The sequence below is a fragment of the Lichenostomus cassidix genome, chromosome Z (genome assembly GCF_008360975.1).
Source record: "Lichenostomus cassidix isolate B80296 chromosome Z, HeHo_3.0, whole genome shotgun sequence".
Lineage (NCBI taxonomy): Eukaryota > Metazoa > Chordata > Aves > Passeriformes > Meliphagidae > Lichenostomus > Lichenostomus cassidix.
The window spans coordinates 12,080,506-12,100,400 of NC_139511.1; the positions used below are offsets into that span (position 1 = coordinate 12,080,506).

Consider the following 19,895-nt stretch of genomic DNA (forward strand, 5'->3'; position numbering starts at 1 on the left):
CACCAAGCGAGCTGGCCCTGCCCAATCTGAATCGCAGCAAACAGCAAAAGGGGCTAAGGTTCCAGTGCTACACGAGAGGCATGCTGGGGAAAACTGGATTAATTCTGCCTCAAGCAAAGACCAACCCCCCGTGGGGTTTTCTTCGCTCAGGAACCAGGGTGCACCTGGTAGGTGATGCAAAAGGATGGAGAGACATGATGCATACCTCAGGGGGACCTTAGTTGAGGTTGAAGCATCCATAACACTGTGCCTGTATTCATATCTGAATGTATATAATCAGGGTAATGTATGTATGTATATGGTTTCAAGTTTAAGTTCAATGTAACATGTTGGAATGGAAAAAATTCACGGTGGATAATGTTGGAGGTTGGGGAAATTGGAATTTTCCTCCATCCTGTTACTAGGAGACAAATGGCTGGGTGCTCAGAGCTATTAAGTGACAAAGGCTCTGGGCTGGGTGCAGTGAGGAAGCTCTCCTGGCCAAATGGCCACTCATTGGTGGGACACTGGGAGGAAAGTAGCTACTTTTGATTCTGGCTGTGACCGCGGGAGATCCAACTGTTCTCTGCCTTCTTCTGGCTGAGTGAGCTTTTGGCTGGGGAAAGGCGTGGGATGCCTTTCCCCACTGGGAGTGCATGCTCTCCCAGCTGCATTTTTCACAGCAGCTGCCAGGGAGTCCAGCTGCTCCCTGCTCCCTGCCCCGTTTTTGCCGCATGAGACTGTGGCATTTGCTGTAACTGCAGAGTCCTTGCTACCTCACTGGCTAGCCCGGGAGAGCCAGCCCCTGCCCCTGCCGCCCCGAGCTGCCTGCCTGCTTCTCAGCCTGCCCACCATTACCAGCTGCCTGAGGCTGACCTGACCCTGTGCCACAGCGCCACCTGCAGCCGCTCAGCAGTCATCGCACCTGCCCTGCCCTGCTGGGAGCTCAACAGCGCCCCTGCTGCTTGCGACAATAATTGCACCACGCGGGAAAGTGCTCAGCAGCTCAAAAAGACATCTGCTACTGGTTTCTGGTTTTGTTTGTCATTGTTATTCTTGTTATTGCTTGTTTACTCTGCTACAGATACTAGTGAAGAACTATTATTCCTTTTGCCATACCTCTGCCTAAAAGCCCTTGATTTCAAAATCAAAATAATTCGGAGGAAAAGGAGATCACACTCTCTGTCCTAAGAGAGGGTTCCACCTTTCTTAGCAGGCACCTGTCTTTCAAACCAAGACACTACTAAATCCACTTAAGCAAATAAATGAACCTTCAGAATACTTCTTCCTGTCCTGCTGAAGAGCTGCTCTATTTAGCATAGCTCTGCATTGCAGGCATCAACAGCTGACTGAACATACTTATCTCTATTTAATGTGCATCACAAACATTGCCATCTTGGCAAATGCTGCCTACCTTACTACAGCTCTCTGATAGAGAGAAAACACCTATAAGAAGCTTTTTATGTTGTTTGGGAAGTCAAGACAACACACACTGAAAGCACTGTGTTAATCAAAATCTGGAAAAAATAATGGTAAAGCATAACTAAACGTAACTATTAATGGTGTAAAATAATTTCTTTTTCTGTCAGTGAATAATGTGTTTTGTTACAGATGCAAACATCAGGAACTTGTGGAGCTGCTAGAGATCATACGTTTTTACAAAAGGCAGCAAGCCTAGACTTTGTATACAGTTTCCCAAAATCACAAATTCATGCTGTGGAGTGACTTAGGTATGTTTTAAATCTTGCAACAGTTCTTTCTCTAAAATGTCTAAGAAAAATGACTTTTCTAGTGGGAATGAGGAAGCCTATTAAGGAGAAAGCAACAATTACTATGGTATTGTTGAAAGTATGTCATAAAATCCAAATCAAACCAGCAACATCTTCAACATTTTCTCAGCCCTGCCTAGACCAGACAGCACAGGACAGGTACCAGATGCTTGCCCTCGTGGCTGGAGGATACTTTCAGGCTTTCCTCTACCACTGCACATACTCTGCTAAAATAAGCATTTCAAAAAATTGAGTACTCCCTATGGTACTGCACTGAATCATTCATGCTTGCACATGACAGCAGACGTCCATTAAAGACCTTTTAAGTCCTTTGCATTACACAGTGTGGACCTGGTGGATTAAAAAGCAAGACCTCCTATGACTCATGAAATCCATGGGCTTGCTTTCATTCCAGGAGCTTACTTCCAAGGCTTTCACCATCATACTTTGGGCTAAACCGTTCTACTGCAAAGTCCCAAGGATTGTGGATTCTAATAGCAGCCTCAAGCTTCATGGAGAAAGCAGAAGGCTCAACTGGCTTCTGAAACACAAGCAGATCTACCACAATAGTTCTTTTCCTTCCTCTTAACCATAATTTTAAACTCACTTTCAGAAGCTTTCCCACAGATCAAATGCCTTGTAGACTTTCAAATGTCCATCCCGAAAGTCAATACTGGCTGTTCCGAGCACCATGGTAGAGTTTTGCTCTTTGCAACACAACTGATGGCTATTGCTGAAGGGGTCTTTGGTACCAGTTTGGGTTTAGGTTAAAGAAGTAAGTTCCACAGCTGTAAAAAAAAAATCCTTAAGAAAACAATCTGAGTAATTCTGACATCATTCACCTGCATGTGTTGCACACATGGAAAGAAAATGCATGCATAACCAAATCTGATATTTCAAAAATCAAATGTAAGATGGTTACAAGATTTTAAGTATAGTCCTTCTTAGTGCTGCTAGGATGAAACAAATAGAAGAGACCATGTAATGCTTTTAAACACATTTCTTTTTATAAGAAACAAATATAACCCCTTTTTACGTAATTTCCTGTTAGGAAGGGTGACTCTCAAGAAGGGTGACAAATCCTCTGAGTGTACTGGGAAACTCAGAATTTCCTCCACTTACTATGGTGTACAGCCAAACCTTCCCCAAAAATGGTTCAAAAATTTAAACTGTGAAACACACAAAAAGGAAAACATTCATATGAAATCTCGAAGTGATTCTTTGTGGTTAAACTGCTGTTCACATGAATAAGACATTACCTGCACTTATACTCAAAAATTATCTATTCTGTTGCACTCTAAAGAAGGAGGTAATAAATGGGCTACTCGATAATTTCTAGAAGTAAACTATTTAGACCAGTAGAAGAACTGGTAACAAGTGGGGTTATTACATGCACTTTGGATGTTTTGCAGAAGTTGATCAAAAGTAGCATACATCACACAAAGTAGGAAAAAGAATCACACTGGTAGACAAACATTTATTCATCTTTGGCTTTAGAAACTATAGTATTCTGGATATGGGAAATACTATATAAAATAATGAAAGGGTTTTTTTAAACCTTAAGTACTGTAAAAGTCTATCCTTTACAGTGCACAAGAGCAAGGCATGCAGAGTATACTTGTACGGATGCTAAAATACTACAGGAACACCACTGCAGTAGACATTAAATGTCCAACACAGCTTAATGCTTTACAAAGGCAAGCAAGTTGATGGGGCCACTTGATAAACAGCAGATATCACAGTCTCTCTTAGATTTGATGTGGTATTAACATAAAAAACTAATAGATTTAAATTTCATTTTAATAATGTGTGCATTATAAAAGCAGAGTTAAACTATAACATTTCAATAAAATGACTAGGGAGTAAGAAAGTATAACCTTGATTCAGTTTTGCAAAATTTACTGTTGTTTAAAGAAATTTAGGCATTTAGACGACAAACCAATTCTTATTATTTTAACATTAATATAAAATGCTGCCTGAGCAAGGCAAAACCAGCTTCTTAAATGCTCTACAGTAAAAAAAGTAATATAACTTCTTACAAATAGTGTAAGGAAATATTTAGCAAGCTTACTGTAGGAAGTTTTCCCAAACAGTACCACATACAGGACAGATTTCTACAGCCACTTTTTAGAGCTAAAAGCTCAACATGCTGTGACAAGCCTTCCTCAGAAGGAGGCTTCATTCAGTAGATTTGAATCAACACCACCATCTCAACTTACAAGGACCTCACATTTAGAATAATCAGCTCAGGAGCAGGGGCCGGCTGCTCCTCACTTTTTTACTTCTCTGCTAAACCAGGCAGGTTCTACCTTCAGATCTTGCATTCCTGAAGGTGCAGAAGCAGTTGAAAAGCAAGAGTGGTGTCACTATTGAATATGCTAACAGAATTCTACAAAATTCTACAAGGTGTAACATTTTGGAGCTGATTTGCTTGGGTGTCAGTCAGCCATATTACATTTGGTACTCTCTGTACTCAAGTCCATAAGGATTCAGTGAACTTCAGTGTAGCCTTTCAGAAACCAAGCAGAATGACTTACCTGGTTGAAGTCACCCATTGCCTGCACAACTGTGGTAAAATTAACACCTAGGGTGTCAGTATGAAACTTTGTAAGCCAACCCTTTCCAAATCTTGTAAATCCTTGCCCTCAGTCATAAAGGAAAGAAAGCAGAGGTGGCAAGTGGGAGAGCAGTGTTAATTTAAATGTCAGGTGTTCAATTACCAGTCAGACATGGGCAAAGATGTTAGATTACCATTGAATTAACAGGAATGGAAAAGATTTCTTCAAAATATTGTCTCCAATATGTAATAACACAAAACCACACATTGACATTACATAAGCCAAAAACTGTATGAAAAAATAATTTCATAGAAAACCCCATTTCAAGGGCTACTAGAATCACCTACAATCAGGCACTTTACAGTGTACAAAAAGAACACAGTATTACTGGAGGTAATAGTTTATTAGTTGTAGTAGTTGAACCCAAGTATTAACCATGCCACTAAAAAAATCCCAAACCAATTTAAAAAAAAAGAAAAAAAAGAACAAAATAGAGCTTTTTCAACATGTGCTGAGCTCTTCTGATCACAGATCCTGATGAACCTTTAATAAAAGCATAGGAGGCAATTTGTTTCTAAACAGCAGGTTATGCAACACCAGATCAATATAATGCAAACACCACTTGACACTATCTTCACTGTGAAGCATGACAGTCTTAGTTTTTGTAAAGCTGTAACTATAAAAGTCGTATTTTAACAGTACTGTAGCAATAACAGGAAACTAAAATTTACATATCTAACATCAGTCTTTCCCATTTGGCAAATACTGAAATGAAGGGAGTGGAGTCTTTTCATCTTAGGTTTGTTCTAGAGTAGAAAATATACTTTTCACTTAAAGACAAAATAAAATTACTCTTAACTGAATAACACCACTGAATTTTTGTGTTCCCAGCAACAAAGAGACAAGTAAAAGATATAAAGTAAAATATTTACAGCTTGGAAGATGTTCCCTATGCAATTTTTAACAAGTCTACCTTATGAGAAATTTTAGGCTGAAATTATTAATAGTGTCTTTGCATTAATATTTGTTCACATAAATGGAAAGACTGAAACATAAGACAGCTTTCTGTAACTGCTATTACAGAGTATTTTTCCATATGAATTCCTCCTAGAAAAACTTAAATACTGCTTATAGCTGGACAAAGGAATGACCAAAGATGGGAAAAATAAAAACTGTTGGCACATTATGATATGGGTATGAACTATAGTCATGAAATACAATTTTTGGTGTGTTTTTCTTTGTCCTAGGTTTTTATAAAAAATACTGTGAATATGCTCTCTGGAAGCTTAGAACATATAAGGGAAGCAGAGATACTATGAGCAGAGGAAGAGTGAATAAGGTTGACTTTAAGCATAGGGATTTTAGGCCAGGTTAAAAAAATACGTTGCAGCACAATAAAATAGTAATAACCTACTGCTAAGGAGTTTGTAAAACGCTATTCAAAGCTCTACGGAGATGTGTATTATATAAATAGCAGAGTCATATGGATAGTATGCTGTTGAGAAAAATGCTGCAAGTACAAATTCTAAGGGTTCTTGACTGATGTGTAATCATATGGAAAAAGATTTGGTATTTACAGGTGGATTTTGCACTTTGATATAAAACTGCATATTTGTTCATATAATACTTCAGACTGGACAGCAAGTTTTTTTAAAAAAATTAGCGTAGAGGTCTTTGACTTCTAGTTGCAGGCACTGATATTAATTTAAAAAATGAAAATATGATCTATGGTATTAGGATTAAAAATAATTTCCGTTAAAAATACCACTGAAATCAAAATTATAAAAATACATATACACTGGCATGCAAAACAACATCCAGTGCAATATCACTCTCCTGGCAGTCCACAGTGAGAGACTGGAAATCATTAAGTGCAGCATATACAGATGTCAGTAAAAGCAGCCTGCAAATGACATGTTGGCTTCATGATCTCACCTAGAGGAGGAAGACCTTTCAGTCTAGTGCTCAGGAGTGCAGATGAGACATGCCATCCATTTTGCTGAATGTGCTGCACAGGTCACAAAGTATGGCAGGCCTTCCTAAAGAAGGAGTTGCACAAAAATCACTCTGAAGCACAGATTGACCAATCTGCACCAGCCTGCTTAGCAAGATCAGACATTTGGCTTCTAACCTTGCTGCCTAGATGCCCTTTAGAGTAGGTATCAGTGAGGTCAAAATATTGCTCTTGGTTTACCATTCGGGATTTAGGCTGCAGATGCTAAAAATAACAGTCTTACTCATAATGGTAAAGATTTGTATTTAATATTTGATTTAGGATACAAGTAACCTGCTGTTGCCTCCTCCATTAAGATTTTGCTTACCCATAATGGATTTTCCCAGGAGAACACAGAATTTTCTTTGGTCTCATTCTCATTCAATGTCTCAATTTTCTCTGTGTGCTTAATTCTTAAAACCTAACTAAAACTATCTAATAACTTTATAGTGACAAAATTAACTGTGGAGTTAAGTCTGGGTGGGGAGGGGCTGTGTCTAACAAATAAATGTGCAAAGTGTGTCATGTGAAACAGCATGAAGTGCAGTATTTAAAAACTGATCAAAATAATCTCTATGGAAAGCACAGATGTGTTCAATTCTCTATGTGAACCATCCAAGACCCCTATTACCATTTAGCTGTAGTTACTGTAATGAAGAACAGCATTTTGAATTGCTCCCTTGAAGTTAGCTGAAATTTCTGTACTTGCTAATCATTACATGGAGTGAGGTTATGCAGCCAGTTGTGTTGATGTCTTGGTAGCATTTTTGTTCATAGACAAATTTGGCTTTACAAATCAGGGAAGAACATACCTCTATTTAAACACCTTGCAGTACTTGTGTCCAAAATGAGGAAAACAACTGACACAGAAATCAATTTTGTGTAAGCATCTTCTTCTGTACAAGGATGTTTTCTTGTGCTGATGCTACCTGTTTTTCCTCTTGTTTAATCTGTTGACCCTTATGCATGAGAATTCTGGAAGAGGAAAAACTTGTGCATCTAACAAAATCTCAAAAACTGGCATAACCTATAGCTCAAGATGGAATCCAAAAAGGACAAGTGCTGCCTGAGAATATCACATACAAAGTGTAAGAAAAGGCTTTCTACAATCTATTTTCCTTTTCTTAATCAACTTCTCTTAGCTCAGAAATAGCGCAAGTGTTATGTCTGGACCTCCTTGAACTTGCTGGAAGACTTGGATTTATCACCATCTTAACCTTTTGTCTAAAGAGAGCTACATAATAAAAGTGCAATTTAAACAATAGTTAACAAATTTCTTCATGTTTCAGCTGGAATTAAAATTTATTTGAACTATTTAAAGGAACTAATTCTTCAAAAATAGATAAATTTAAACTAAACAGAAGTCAAAATACAATCTTGAACAAATTTGGCCTAGTTGGTTCTGAGTAGGGAACATAGAGAAAGCCCTGTAGATTGGCAACAGCAGTCAAGGTAATAAGTCACATCACTAAGAGAGGAAGAGAGATCTGAATTAAAAAAGTAAGAAACAAACACGGATTCTTTGCCAAAGGAGTACTTCCTTCTAAAATCTCTCAGAAACCAAGGGAGACCTCACAGCAGCTTTCCAGTACTTAAAAGGGGCTTATAAAAAAGGAGAATGACTGTGCACAGACTGAGAGTGACAGGACAAGGGGGAACAGTTTTAAACTAAAAGAGGGAAGAATTAGATTAGGTTTTAGGTAGCCACTCTTGCCTTTGAAGATGGTGAGGCACTGGAAAAGGTTACCCAGAGAAGCTGTGGCTGCCCATCCCTGGAACTGTTCAAGGCCACATTTGATAGGGCTTGGAATAACTTGATCTGGTGGAAAATGGTCCATTCCAGATCCATTCCAACCCAAATCATTCTAAAATCTTTTGATTAAGTAGTGGGCAAAAAGCAAGAAAAAATGTTTAAGCATCCTGAATAAAACCCACCAATCATTCAGACATGTTTTACTTGCTTTTGCATTTCTGCAAGATGCTTTATCCCCATCACCACGTGCTGACAAAAGGTCTCCATGAAACAAATAAACAGAAAAGCATTTGCCAGCTGCTGTTTCAAAGGAACTTACTAAAGAAGTGAGCAGATACTCCTTTGAACCTTACATAATATACATGGAAGTCAGGACTATCAGGGTTACTACTTTACTTCAGAAGACATTTTTGAGCATATTGTGTACTTTAGGAAGCACTGCTCACAACCTTAGCAATACAGTCACCCTGGTTTCACTGTCACCTCACATTTCAAAGGCTTTTACTGCCATATTTTAGCTTTTTGTATGACTCCTGGAGTAATGTCAGGATTAAATAGATCCAAAGAAAGACCAGCTCCCACTCAGATCAGACTGCTGACCAGAAGGTCAACCATTCAATTCTGCAGAACAATGGTCTGTAGAATAACAGAACAGCACAATGGCTACAAGCATTGATCTTCATGTTTGTAACATCCAGGTACCTATTTTTCACTGTGATCAGTGTGATGTCTAAACAGTAAGGTAGCATGAACTCTTAGCAAAAGCTTTGTGACTCTCAGCTACAAGATCCAGTTATTACCTCTGCTCAGTACATTATTATATAACTATAGTTCAGTTTTGCTTATGAGCTTTCAGAGTAACAATGTCAACATAAACTGTTGTTTAACATTATTTTGAAGTATTCTCAAGTACCCAAGACATACTCCTTCACATTACAACAACAGATTTCATCTCCTATGCAGTAAGCAAGTTCACTATCAGAATCAAATGGTTTCGCACAATTTTATTTTTCTGAACAAAAGATTAGCATTGAACATCTAACTCTAACCTAAAAGCTGGCCTTATTAATTCCATGAGTTATGATATATCTTGTAGTATATCTTGAACTACTACAAAAGTGGGTCCAGTTTTGTTGGACCTGTCATCTTTTGTCATTCAATTATTCATCTGAAAGATACTTCCTAGGAATGCTTTGAGATTTGAAACTATGAGGTCAAATATTATTCTTTAGGCCAATTCACAGTTAAGCTTTTGTCCCTGTTACAAGAAGTTCATGTGAAAACAACAAAGTTTGCAGCCCCAGTAACACTGAAATACTTGCTGCAATGAAACTAGTAGCATCATGCAAGGTGTTCTCAGACATCCCAAACGCATGCACTAGGTATTAGCCTGGTGTACACAAATCTTTCCCCAGTATCAATAGAATGCAACTTAATAAAGTAATAAATAATTTAAAAGGCTTTCAACACAGCAAAACAGTTTATCATCAGCTTAAATGCTTGATTTTCTGCATTCAATGAGTTTGTTTTCCCATATGGTAGGTTTGCTACATATTAATTATTTAGTTAAGCTTTTCCATTTATAAATGCTTATTATATGCCAAAGCTGTACACAAATTCAAGAGAAAAAGAACAGTAACATAGAATCAGCTAGTATTAGTTAAAAAACCCACTGACCTCTGCAAAGTGTAATATTAACTGTTTAAAAAAAGCTACTGCATATAAATCCCCATTCCTGTTTTGCAAGTACACAAAACATCTGAAAAACTGTCAGTAATTTTATGATTGGAATCTCCAGTTAAGCAAAAATTGCAAAGTTAATACTCTGCTCTTCCTTACTATATAGCTGTTTTATTACACAGAAAATCTATTTCTGAAGCCAAGATCCATTAATTATCATTATATGGTCAAGTTAGCAGAGACTGAAGTGGCAAAAGATTATTTGACAGAGCAGAAATTTTAAGATTAACAGTTTAACTAGATCCTTTCTTCCAAGACAGTGTAAGTTCTTTAGTATAGCTAAGTACCTCTAAAGAGGCACAAAACCCAAATAGCCCTTTCAAATGAACTAAAAAAAAAAAAAAAAAGAGAAAACAAACAAAACCAGAAACCAAACAACCAAAAACCCAAAAAACAAACAAAAACAAAAAAAAAAAACAAAAAAGAGAAAATAAAAATTTTAGAATTTCATTTCAAAAGGGGATCTTGAAATTATTAGATACACACACATGCCTCTCCCATGGCCCTGTAAGATACATTCAGTAATTTAAAATAAAGATTCCATATTTCATACTGTCATATATATTATATATTTAATATATAATATATATTTTAATGTACATTATACATATACATACAGCAGGATTAAACTGTTTTGTTTTGAAATGTTTGACTGGTGTCACTAATTATTTTCTATTACTTTGTGAATTCAATGGAATTTATCTACTATCTCAAAAGAAGAAATTTAGAAGATCCAGATGGAATCTGTGGATCAATACTAGCACCAATACAGATGGCCATTACTTCAAAATGACTGCAGGGACTGAAGTAATATATTTGCTTTAACTCTCTTCTTACTGCACAAGCACTTCTGCAAAATATGTAGGCAGCAATACCTGTCAGGTACGTACATCTACTCCTGTTAGATTTATATTTTATACAACTTTCCTTACTGTAATATACAGTATCTCTCTTGTTCTGTTGGATTTTTTCATTTTCCAAGGAGAAAAATGACCAATAGCTATCCAACAGAATTATTTTTTTTTAAATCCCCTCTCTCTCCTTTCACTGTATGGCTCAGTTTCAAGACTTAATAATCGATAGGCAGCCATCATCACTATGACCAGTACCCTATGAATGCAGTTCAGTTACTGACTGTTGATGCTTAAAACACAGTTTTTGAGGTTGGCTTGCTGTTTATGGAAACCAAGATACTCAGAGGTTGCATCTTTCCAGCATGCTTATCAACATCCACCACACAATTATGTCAGTTAGTCCCAACACTATAATTCAATTAGTAACCTATCATTTGGGTAACAAAAATAACAAACCCAGTCGCAATTTTAAACATTTTAAGATTATTCACCCTGAGAACACCAAGGAAGTGTTTAAAAATAATTGTATGTTTTCTCTTCACCTATGTGGTTTTCTTTTCTCTTCATTCCTCTTGAGTACCTGGGTTTGTGTCTAGAATTTGACCTCACACTTGCTGTATCAATTGACTTGTTCATGCCACAGTCAGGTACTGGTGATAGAAGAGCCCAAAAAGGCTTGTAGAAAAAAGGCAAGCAGCAATCCACCAGGTGAGGAAAGACAGGAGTCCACGGAACAGGAGAGGAGTGAAAATATTCTTTAGGCTTCCCAAAGCCATTGTTATTTGTACTACAGTTACTTTCATCTTTCCATCAGCAGGTGGAGACTCAGAATAAACAGAATTGGGAAGCAGACTGCTTTCTACTGGAGTGTCAGAATTCAATTCTGGGTAGATGCCCCAAGAATAATTACCTGTTAAAAAGAAACAAGTAACAAATTTTTGTAGATTTAAATTCAAGTTTTGTTAATGCAATCACTCTACAAATTGCCTTCAATATACTTTTAGTATACACACAAAAATGTTAAGTTTTTATAACTTAGTAAATACAAACCATATTCATCTGCATGGCTTCCTGGCCATAGGAGTAAGTTACTGGGGTAGGATTCATCTTGTATTTTGACATCCTAACATCTACATGTCATGTAGCTGCCTTGAGACCTCGGTACATCCTGGGTATGATTCATCTTACCAGATGGAGATGTCTGCCCCAGGGCAGGACGAATCACAACCTAGCAAAGCCTATCTCTATCCATTACCTTTTTGCAAAGAGAATGACATGACTGCATGGCAGGATGTGAAAGAATTCTCTCACAAGGAAGACAGAAAAAAAACCCAAACCAGAGTGACTTCAGATCTCCCAGTAATTAAATGAACCCCGTATCTCACAATTCCCATTCTAAAAGCCTGTTGAAGATAAAAAAGCTGAAAAAATTCCTTTATGAGATGCTCATGAAGTTAAATCAACCATGCTTTACACAGCTCACTTTTAAAATACTGCTAAAAAGACAAGTATTTCAACAGAAGTAAACAGCTTAATTGGTTGCATTACACAGTTTCTCAGAAATAAATCAAACAAATTAGCATGTAATTGAAAGATAACAAAAGCAGCAGTAGAAAAAACTCCTTAAAAGCAAACATGAACATTTTAAATTACAGGCAACTACCTGGTGTTTTTGTACTGTAAGTACCCGTGAATTCTAATTCTCTATAGTCAGGTGAAAATACAAAAGCCTGTGTAGAACAGAACAAAAGTCTGTTGATCCAGTTTTGCCTACCTAATGTTTTCAAGAGCAGAGTTGTGTGAAGAAGCATGACCAATGGTGCAACATACTGCAGTGCAATTACACAAAGATAATAGAATACCCGAGCCACCTGCAAAAACAAAGGACAGTAAAATTCATGAATCCTGGTTGATCAAAGCAGACCTTTATGAACATGTCTAGAAAAAACAAATAATTTATTTAAAAAAACAGTACTTATGCATTAAAGCTCTTTTAAGACTTTTCCAGTAACTCTTGGCATGTGACATAACATCTTCAAAAGACCTAATGAAGAGATCCCTATAATGAATTATAGTTTCAGGACATTTACAAAGATGAGAGGAAGTGTTGAAAGGAAATAATTAAAAGTATCAATTACGTTAAAACAAAGAGAAGCAATTTTGCTTCTGCAAACTGCATACCATCATTCAATGATTCCTATTTTAATATACCAGAAACAAAAATAAACATATATGTTCAGTTTTTCAAGTTCCCAGTAATTTACAAACTAAATCCTATTTTAAAAAAGAAGTAGTAGTCACAGTCCAAAGCCCCATAAAATGTAAATGAAAGTTTGGTTAATATTACAGTCCCCTTTCAAAAGCGAGATGTTTTTAAGGTTTCCAACTAGAAAACACCTGTATTTTAAAAACAATGACAAGTTTTCATTAGATCAATAACAGCATTTAAATGGTCTTTATTTCAGGTATACACTATGGTTAATTGAAATCCGTTCAGATATATCCCTCCCCCTGCTCTCCACCTGTTCCATTTTTTTCAAGGTTGTTACATTACATATTTTATATACACTATTGAACTAAAAGATTAAACCAAATAAGGAAAAAAGTCATAAAATCAGTAGAAAGCAAGCAATGAAATAAAGCTGGGTTTTAAATAATAACTGTGTTTTAGAAAACAACAGAATGCAGGGTGGCAAAAATGATGAAGGCAGACATGACAGTTTTAGGAATACCTCTCAAGCCTCAAAGGCTTCTTAATGACCAAGCATTAAAAAACTAACACGAGAAGAAAAAGCAGTTAGACACTGACAGAAGAAAAGGCCTAAGGCAAAAATATTGTCAAAAAATTAATGGAATATGACAAAAATAACAAATTTTAAAGTAGTGATCACTGTAGAAAGACAAGAAAGAATTTGCTGGCAGAAGTTCCTAAAAACAGTAAAACAGACACAATTAGTAAAACAAGAGAAGACTACAGCTAGTGTCTATGGGCTTCTCAAAGAGAAGATATGAAGATACAGGCAAAATGGATTTAAGAAATGCCACATACTGTTTTATAGATAGGATGAAAATTCCCAGTACTAAAATAGTGCATTTATAAGCAATTGGCACAGCTCTATCCTAACCAGTTGCTGCTACATATATTTCCTAACATTTTTTCTGAAGCAAATTCCTAGCCATTTTGTAAGGAATTTGCTTCAGAAATTCCTATAGTCTGAAGGTCATAAGTGCACAGTCCACTTATGACCTTCAGACTATTATTACTAAAACTACAATAATGACAATCCTGGGAGAGGAGTCTTTGCCTTACAGTGTGCTTCAGTATTCCTCCTGCAATACACCCAACTCAGCAGGATCATAAGACAGCACTATGATGCAACACTAGATTCAAGGTATGCTTTACTACATTTTTTAATATGAAAGAGCCCTAAGAAATTTTGCCTTGTCCCCAGTAAGACAGGCAATTTTTTAACTAGGTGGGTGCACTTGAGGGTAGTTTGACGGAATTAAACATCTGTCATTTCATTCCAAAATATAACCACTGTTTCACAATTTTTCCCTCAATTTAAAAATCCTACTTGCTAACAGTATTTTACCATTCTATCTAAATTCAGTCTTTTTCTTTTCCATGTTGTAGTCACCGATCACCCACCACTCATCAGAAGGGATCTTTTTTAACAACTTCCAAATAACCAAGGACAAACCATATGCACAATACTGATACCTTTCTCCGTATTTTAGCTTGCAGAATTTCTCTTTAATGTCACTATTTTTATAGGAAGTAAAGTCTAAAAAGCTTCACTCAGATTTGAGCTCTGCTGCTGCAGAAGACAGCAAACTGGAAAAAAAAAATCATTTGCACAGTCAAAGTACTCCAAATGTATAATCTGAGTGCCACCATACTTACCATTTTCTGTAAATCAACCATACTTATTCTACCAGCTTCCTTTTTCATCTGATCCACACTTTTCTGGGCTAAATTCAGATAGGCCTGTAAATGGTGACGCATCATAGCCAACCGTAAAGCACACAACAGGATTATAATCCACAATCTGATGGTATCAAATGTATCTTCTGACATTCTGTGGATAATAAACGAAGGGTAATGCTGTTTTCCAAAGGCCACCTACTACTACACTCATTCGTTTGTATAATTTGAAAAGTAATCTTGAGGCATATTGTCAAAAGTAGTTAACACACAAACTACAGTTATGAAGTTCACATACAAGTAATATTTACTTTTGCTTTCTATTTCTCTTTCCTGCTACTTCTCAGTAGCCCTACAGCATTAGATCCAAATTAGTACTCACTGTCTGTAAACAAGAGCAGTTCTTAATTGCTTAAATTCTGAGTAATGAAGGCAGGACACTAAAACCAAGGTTGCTCAGACAATTACAGGTTTTCAGACACAGGACTAGATAGTAAATAATACTAGATTATAAATGGGTACTTCAGTAGCCTGAGATACCCTGTTACAGCTCAACCCTCACTTTAAGATAACTGAGGGACAAAACACACAAAATATGAATATTTGCAGTGTTTAACATAATAGTTCAGTGGTCACAAGATCACTTTAGAAGCTTATCTCAACTCTAGAAAATAAGAAATGTATAAACCCATCATATCTGTTTCAAGTCTGTTTTGAATTAGCAAGATTAATTGTGACAATGGCAATCAACTATGCTACTTACATAGCATTTCAGACACCATTCTTCTTGAAAACTCTTTCCCTTCTTACGTGTTAAGTATTTTAGCTATCAATTCCATATTCACTTCATCAGCATGTAGATCTTAAGACAAACCCCTAGCTCAGTTCTCACGCCAACATATATCTACTGTTTTTGGTGAAACCACTCCTCTCCTGTACCAATATTCAAAATATAAGGTTCCAGCAGGTACTAAGTGAGGTGGTATTCCACTCCTGCGAAGAACAACCCATTACTGCCAAGGAGATGTCAGAAGAGAGCAGCTTTTTGGGAACAACTACCGTAACACTCAATATTCTGCACCTAATTCGCATTCCTTTGAAATAACAGAAGCTCTTTAGAACTCAGTTGCACCTTCCACAATACCTCTGACAGCATATGCTATTAAATTTTAAGTCTTTCACGTTTCTATGACTTTCAAAGAGCTCTAAGATATGGTTTTGTTCTCAATACTCCAGAAAGAATTTTTAAAGGAAATCTTACAAAGGAATGCTCTCTTTGCCCAAAGGTGGGTTCATAATGTAGTCCTTAGTGATTGGTTTTACCCACAGTAGAACCATAAATAAAGGTCCCAAGAAGTTTATATGTAGCAGTGTTCTGAAAGAAGAGAAAAGAGAGGAGAATTAGTAAACAAAAACAATGACCCTACTGTTGAAACAGTGTATACAGATTCAAAAGGAGAAATCTTAACTTTAAAACAGTTGGGAGAGAGATAAATAAGAAAATTATTTCCCTACTTTATAGGTATGACTTACATTGTAACAAAACAGTAATATTACTGTTTTGTAATATTGTAATATTTGTAATATTATAATATTATGAAATCACACTGGATTTTGACTTTAAAAAAACAGGAGAAATGGTTGTCAGAGGTCAGATTTCACAGTTAAATGAAGCATTTTATTTAGGAAACCTGACCAAATTAAACTTGGTACTTACATTCAATTAAAGATACACAGACCAGAAAAAAAATCCAAAAAGCCAGCACAGCTTTTCCCTTTTAAAAGCATTGTATGAAACAGTACAACAAAAATAAAAGTAGTACTCTTTTGTAATCTTTGAGTACAAAACAGCAGAATTTAAAAAGAGGACATAGATTTTGGAGTTCTCCCTGAAATTAATATACTTCTTTATTTCTAAATTTTCTTCTCCATTTCTAAACTCATTTACCCAATCAGTTTTCATTACTAAAATGAAATGAGAACAGTTGAAAGGATTGTGTGGTTTTGTTAGCATACCATTTCCTTACTAACAGAATCAGGTTTGTCTCCACCTACACCACAGTGCTTCTACACCATAAAAAAATTATAAAAATTGTTTTAAACTACACAAGACCTTCCTGATTGCAAACTATCAAGCTTCCTAAAACCATTAAAACGTTCATGTGTTTCAGAAGTTCTCATCACACACAAATTCAAATCTTTGGTTTCAGATGAAGAAATAAGCCTTGATAGCTATTCAGTGTTGCTAGAGAATACAACAGCATCAAGGAATGGTCCAAAGCATTTCATCAGATTGTGAAAGCCTTTTACCTAAGCTACTTATTTAAGAGATCCTACTGGGCCAATGGACTGGAATGTGCCAAAGGGTGGTTAGAATCACTTGTTCCTTTTAAAATTTTTTTTATGGTAAAGGCAGAAAGGCTGAAAGATTCTTGAAGCAGGCTCTGGCAAAGGAGGGAACGTGTATGAAAACTGTACAAATTTGTTAAAAAGACTCCAAATACATGCAGGGAAGGATACTACTGCCAAAGAAAAACAATCAAACTAGTTCTCAAAACCAAAAGTGACACCAGATGCTTTTTACTCTGTTTACCCAAAGACAATGAAAACTTTCTCCCTATACTTATAAAAGAATCACATTTATAATTTTTAACATATTAGCAAAGTGGTACTTAATGATTAACTTTTTAGCTTTTGGGGTTTTTTGGTCAGTGTTTCCTGTGAGTGCTCAGTTCCCTAAAGGAACAGATTTGGTGCTAGGCATTTTTTGGATTGTTGAGTTTTGAGGTTTTTGTTGGGTTTTAAAGGGAGATTGGTGATTTTTTTGGGGCAGCTTTGGGGACTTGGTGGCTTTTGGTTTGATTAAGGTTTTTTCTTTGGTTTTTGTCATTTTTGTGTTGTTTGTTTGTCTTTTTTCCTTTGTAGTCGTTCTGGCTGAGTTTTTTTTAAGCAGACTATGTATCTGACTGCAGAGATAGACATTGTTTTACTGCACCCCTCTACTTATTGTCAAACAACTGTGGTCAATAAATTATGTACTCATTGATAAAAACAAATCAGCAAGGACAAGCTATGTTCACGTTTGTTAGAACCAAACACTTGACAATTATTCTTTATAGTGGTGTTACCTAATTATATTGATATATTATCAAGTTTTAATCCATTTAATATAATTTTCATATTGTTCCAGTTGAACAGTCGAAGTACTGGTAGACTTTTGAAAATAATTTGGTGCTGTTGCACAAAGTTATGTCCAACAACCAGCTCCAATATCCTCTAAAGAAGCTAGAGAAGTTTTCATTTTCATGACAACACTCTTAATTTCCCACAGGGAAATTAATATCCCCATTTGTTTTTGATTCATGGATTTTTATTTCAGAAGGTTTATATTTCTGCCTAAGATGTCATGTCCACAGATCAAGGAAGATGTTGGAAAACTTACAGAAAAGACAAAAGGACTTTGAAAATACTGAGAACCATAAGAATTAAGAACTAAGTAGTTTATTTATCTGAAAAGAACAGATGAGGACATGACTCAGTCACAGTCTACACACAGAGAGAAAACAAGCCAACAGCTGGCTGCTGCACCTGGAGAACTACATTGAGTGCAAGTGTACCTGCTTATAAATTTACCAAGAGTGAAGAACTCATTTCAAACATTAATTTTTAAGTTGACCATTCCTAAAGGGAAAGAATAAAATGCAGTTTGAACAAATGTCATTTTCCTATTGGAAAACATAATGTTAATCTTAGGAAATTTACCAGACTGAGTACCCACACTAGCCTATGCTGCAGAATCTGTCATTATCATGTATTGAACATCAACAGTCAAGATCTCTGAAAGTTGCTTGGAGTTTCACCCTCAACCAGAGAACACCCAAGAGAAACACTTAAATTGGAGAGAACATCTTACTACCAAATGGAAGAATGGCTGAAAATTAAAATATTCATTTAAATTGGTATTAACATTATGACCCATATTAAATATTCTGGGTAGTTATTGCATTTTATCCTATGCTAAATTTATTAAAGGCACAATACCCAGCTGGAAGTGTGGATGGAAAGTGTGTTGTACTTGAACTTCCTGAGGGTTATCTTAACTTCCTGAAAGACATGATGGGAAAAGAAAGCTGGACACAGACATTCATGGTGGAGCTCTTGCAGGAGGAAAAGAAAGCTCCTTTAATTGGGAGTCTAATTATGAGGCAAAGAATATAACAGACTGACAAAGCACAGGTTGAGCAGAAAGTGGCAGGTGGCAAGTCTGCTCAAGATATGAAAAGCAGGCAGCAACAGAAGTCTTAAGTCACTACCTTCTTGTTGGAATAGTTTGCTTTGTTTATTTTTAGACATAAAAGGTTTAAGACTGATCAGCATATACCTATTTGCATATATTTCTCTTACTGTGTTATTTTTTCTGTTGCTAAATTCAGAGCATCCAGATGCATTTGAGCCAGTCGCAAGCCAGGGAATGTCAAAAAAGCACCAATAAGTGAACACAGAACAGCCAGGAACAATTTGAAGGTTAGTTTAGACACAGGACCCCTAAAAGAAAAGAAAGGAAATAAGCATTTTCTTGGGGAGGAAGTTGGGGGAGCAGGGAGTATCAGAGACTACTTTCAACCTAACAGTAACTAACATTTAATTTAAAAAGCCGAGAGTATCGTATAGGCTTCCTCTGGAATACCAGCATTATTACAAACCATTCAGAAATTAAAATTTTAAAATATACTTTCAAAACCCAACCAAGTCACCTATTTATTTCCTAGAAAAACAGAAAACCCAGTTTACTGCCTGTAAGATGTTGTTAGTAGAGAAGAAAAAAAAGAGTAGTTTTATATGGTAACTAGCAACAAATTATATAACAGAAATAGCTAGAATAGAATGAATTTAAGGACTATGTTTTTAAGAGAGGAACAGATGCCTCAAAAATTTAACTGGTCAAAGACAAAATAGATACTTTATTCTACCATTATCCATTAAAAAGCTCTATCAAATTGTTAATAATGCAGCTTTTCACAGATTTATCTGAAATGTACATGTGGTCATTAACATGTCTCTTCTAAGGGATTAGTACAGTATATTAAAAAACTACAAGAAAAATATTCAGCATGAAAGAAATCACAGAATTAATTACATAATTAACAAACACTGGATTACACAAAGAAAAAAAAATGAAACAAAACCCGCCAACAAACACATCACAAGTGAAATATAACTAACAGATTAAAGAGAAACAAACCCAAATCTAGTGATCCAAATGAGTTTCAGATTCTTTCTTAATTTGTGTCACCTAAACTATCAAGAGACACCATCATAAA

At 36.0% G+C, this 19,895-nt stretch overlaps 1 protein-coding gene across 4 annotated transcripts in view; it reads right to left on the minus strand.

The window, feature by feature from the left end:
• Positions 1 to 4,690: 4,690 nt before the first annotated feature.
• Positions 4,691 to 19,895, minus strand: part of TMEM161B (transmembrane protein 161B) — a 40,668-nt gene continuing 25,463 nt past the window's right edge. For all 4 annotated transcript variants that reach the window (XM_085043271.1, XM_085043273.1, XM_085043272.1 and 1 more), the window contains 5 exons: positions 18,979 to 19,119; positions 15,836 to 15,949; positions 14,554 to 14,728; positions 12,421 to 12,517; positions 4,691 to 11,556 (listed from right to left, as the gene is read on the minus strand). In XM_085043271.1, the coding sequence (XP_084899397.1) occupies positions 11,279 to 11,556; positions 12,421 to 12,517; positions 14,554 to 14,728; positions 15,836 to 15,949; positions 18,979 to 19,119 (805 nt within the window). In that variant the 3' untranslated portion in view covers positions 4,691 to 11,278. The remainder of the gene's footprint in view (positions 11,557 to 12,420; positions 12,518 to 14,553; positions 14,729 to 15,835; positions 15,950 to 18,978; positions 19,120 to 19,895) is intronic.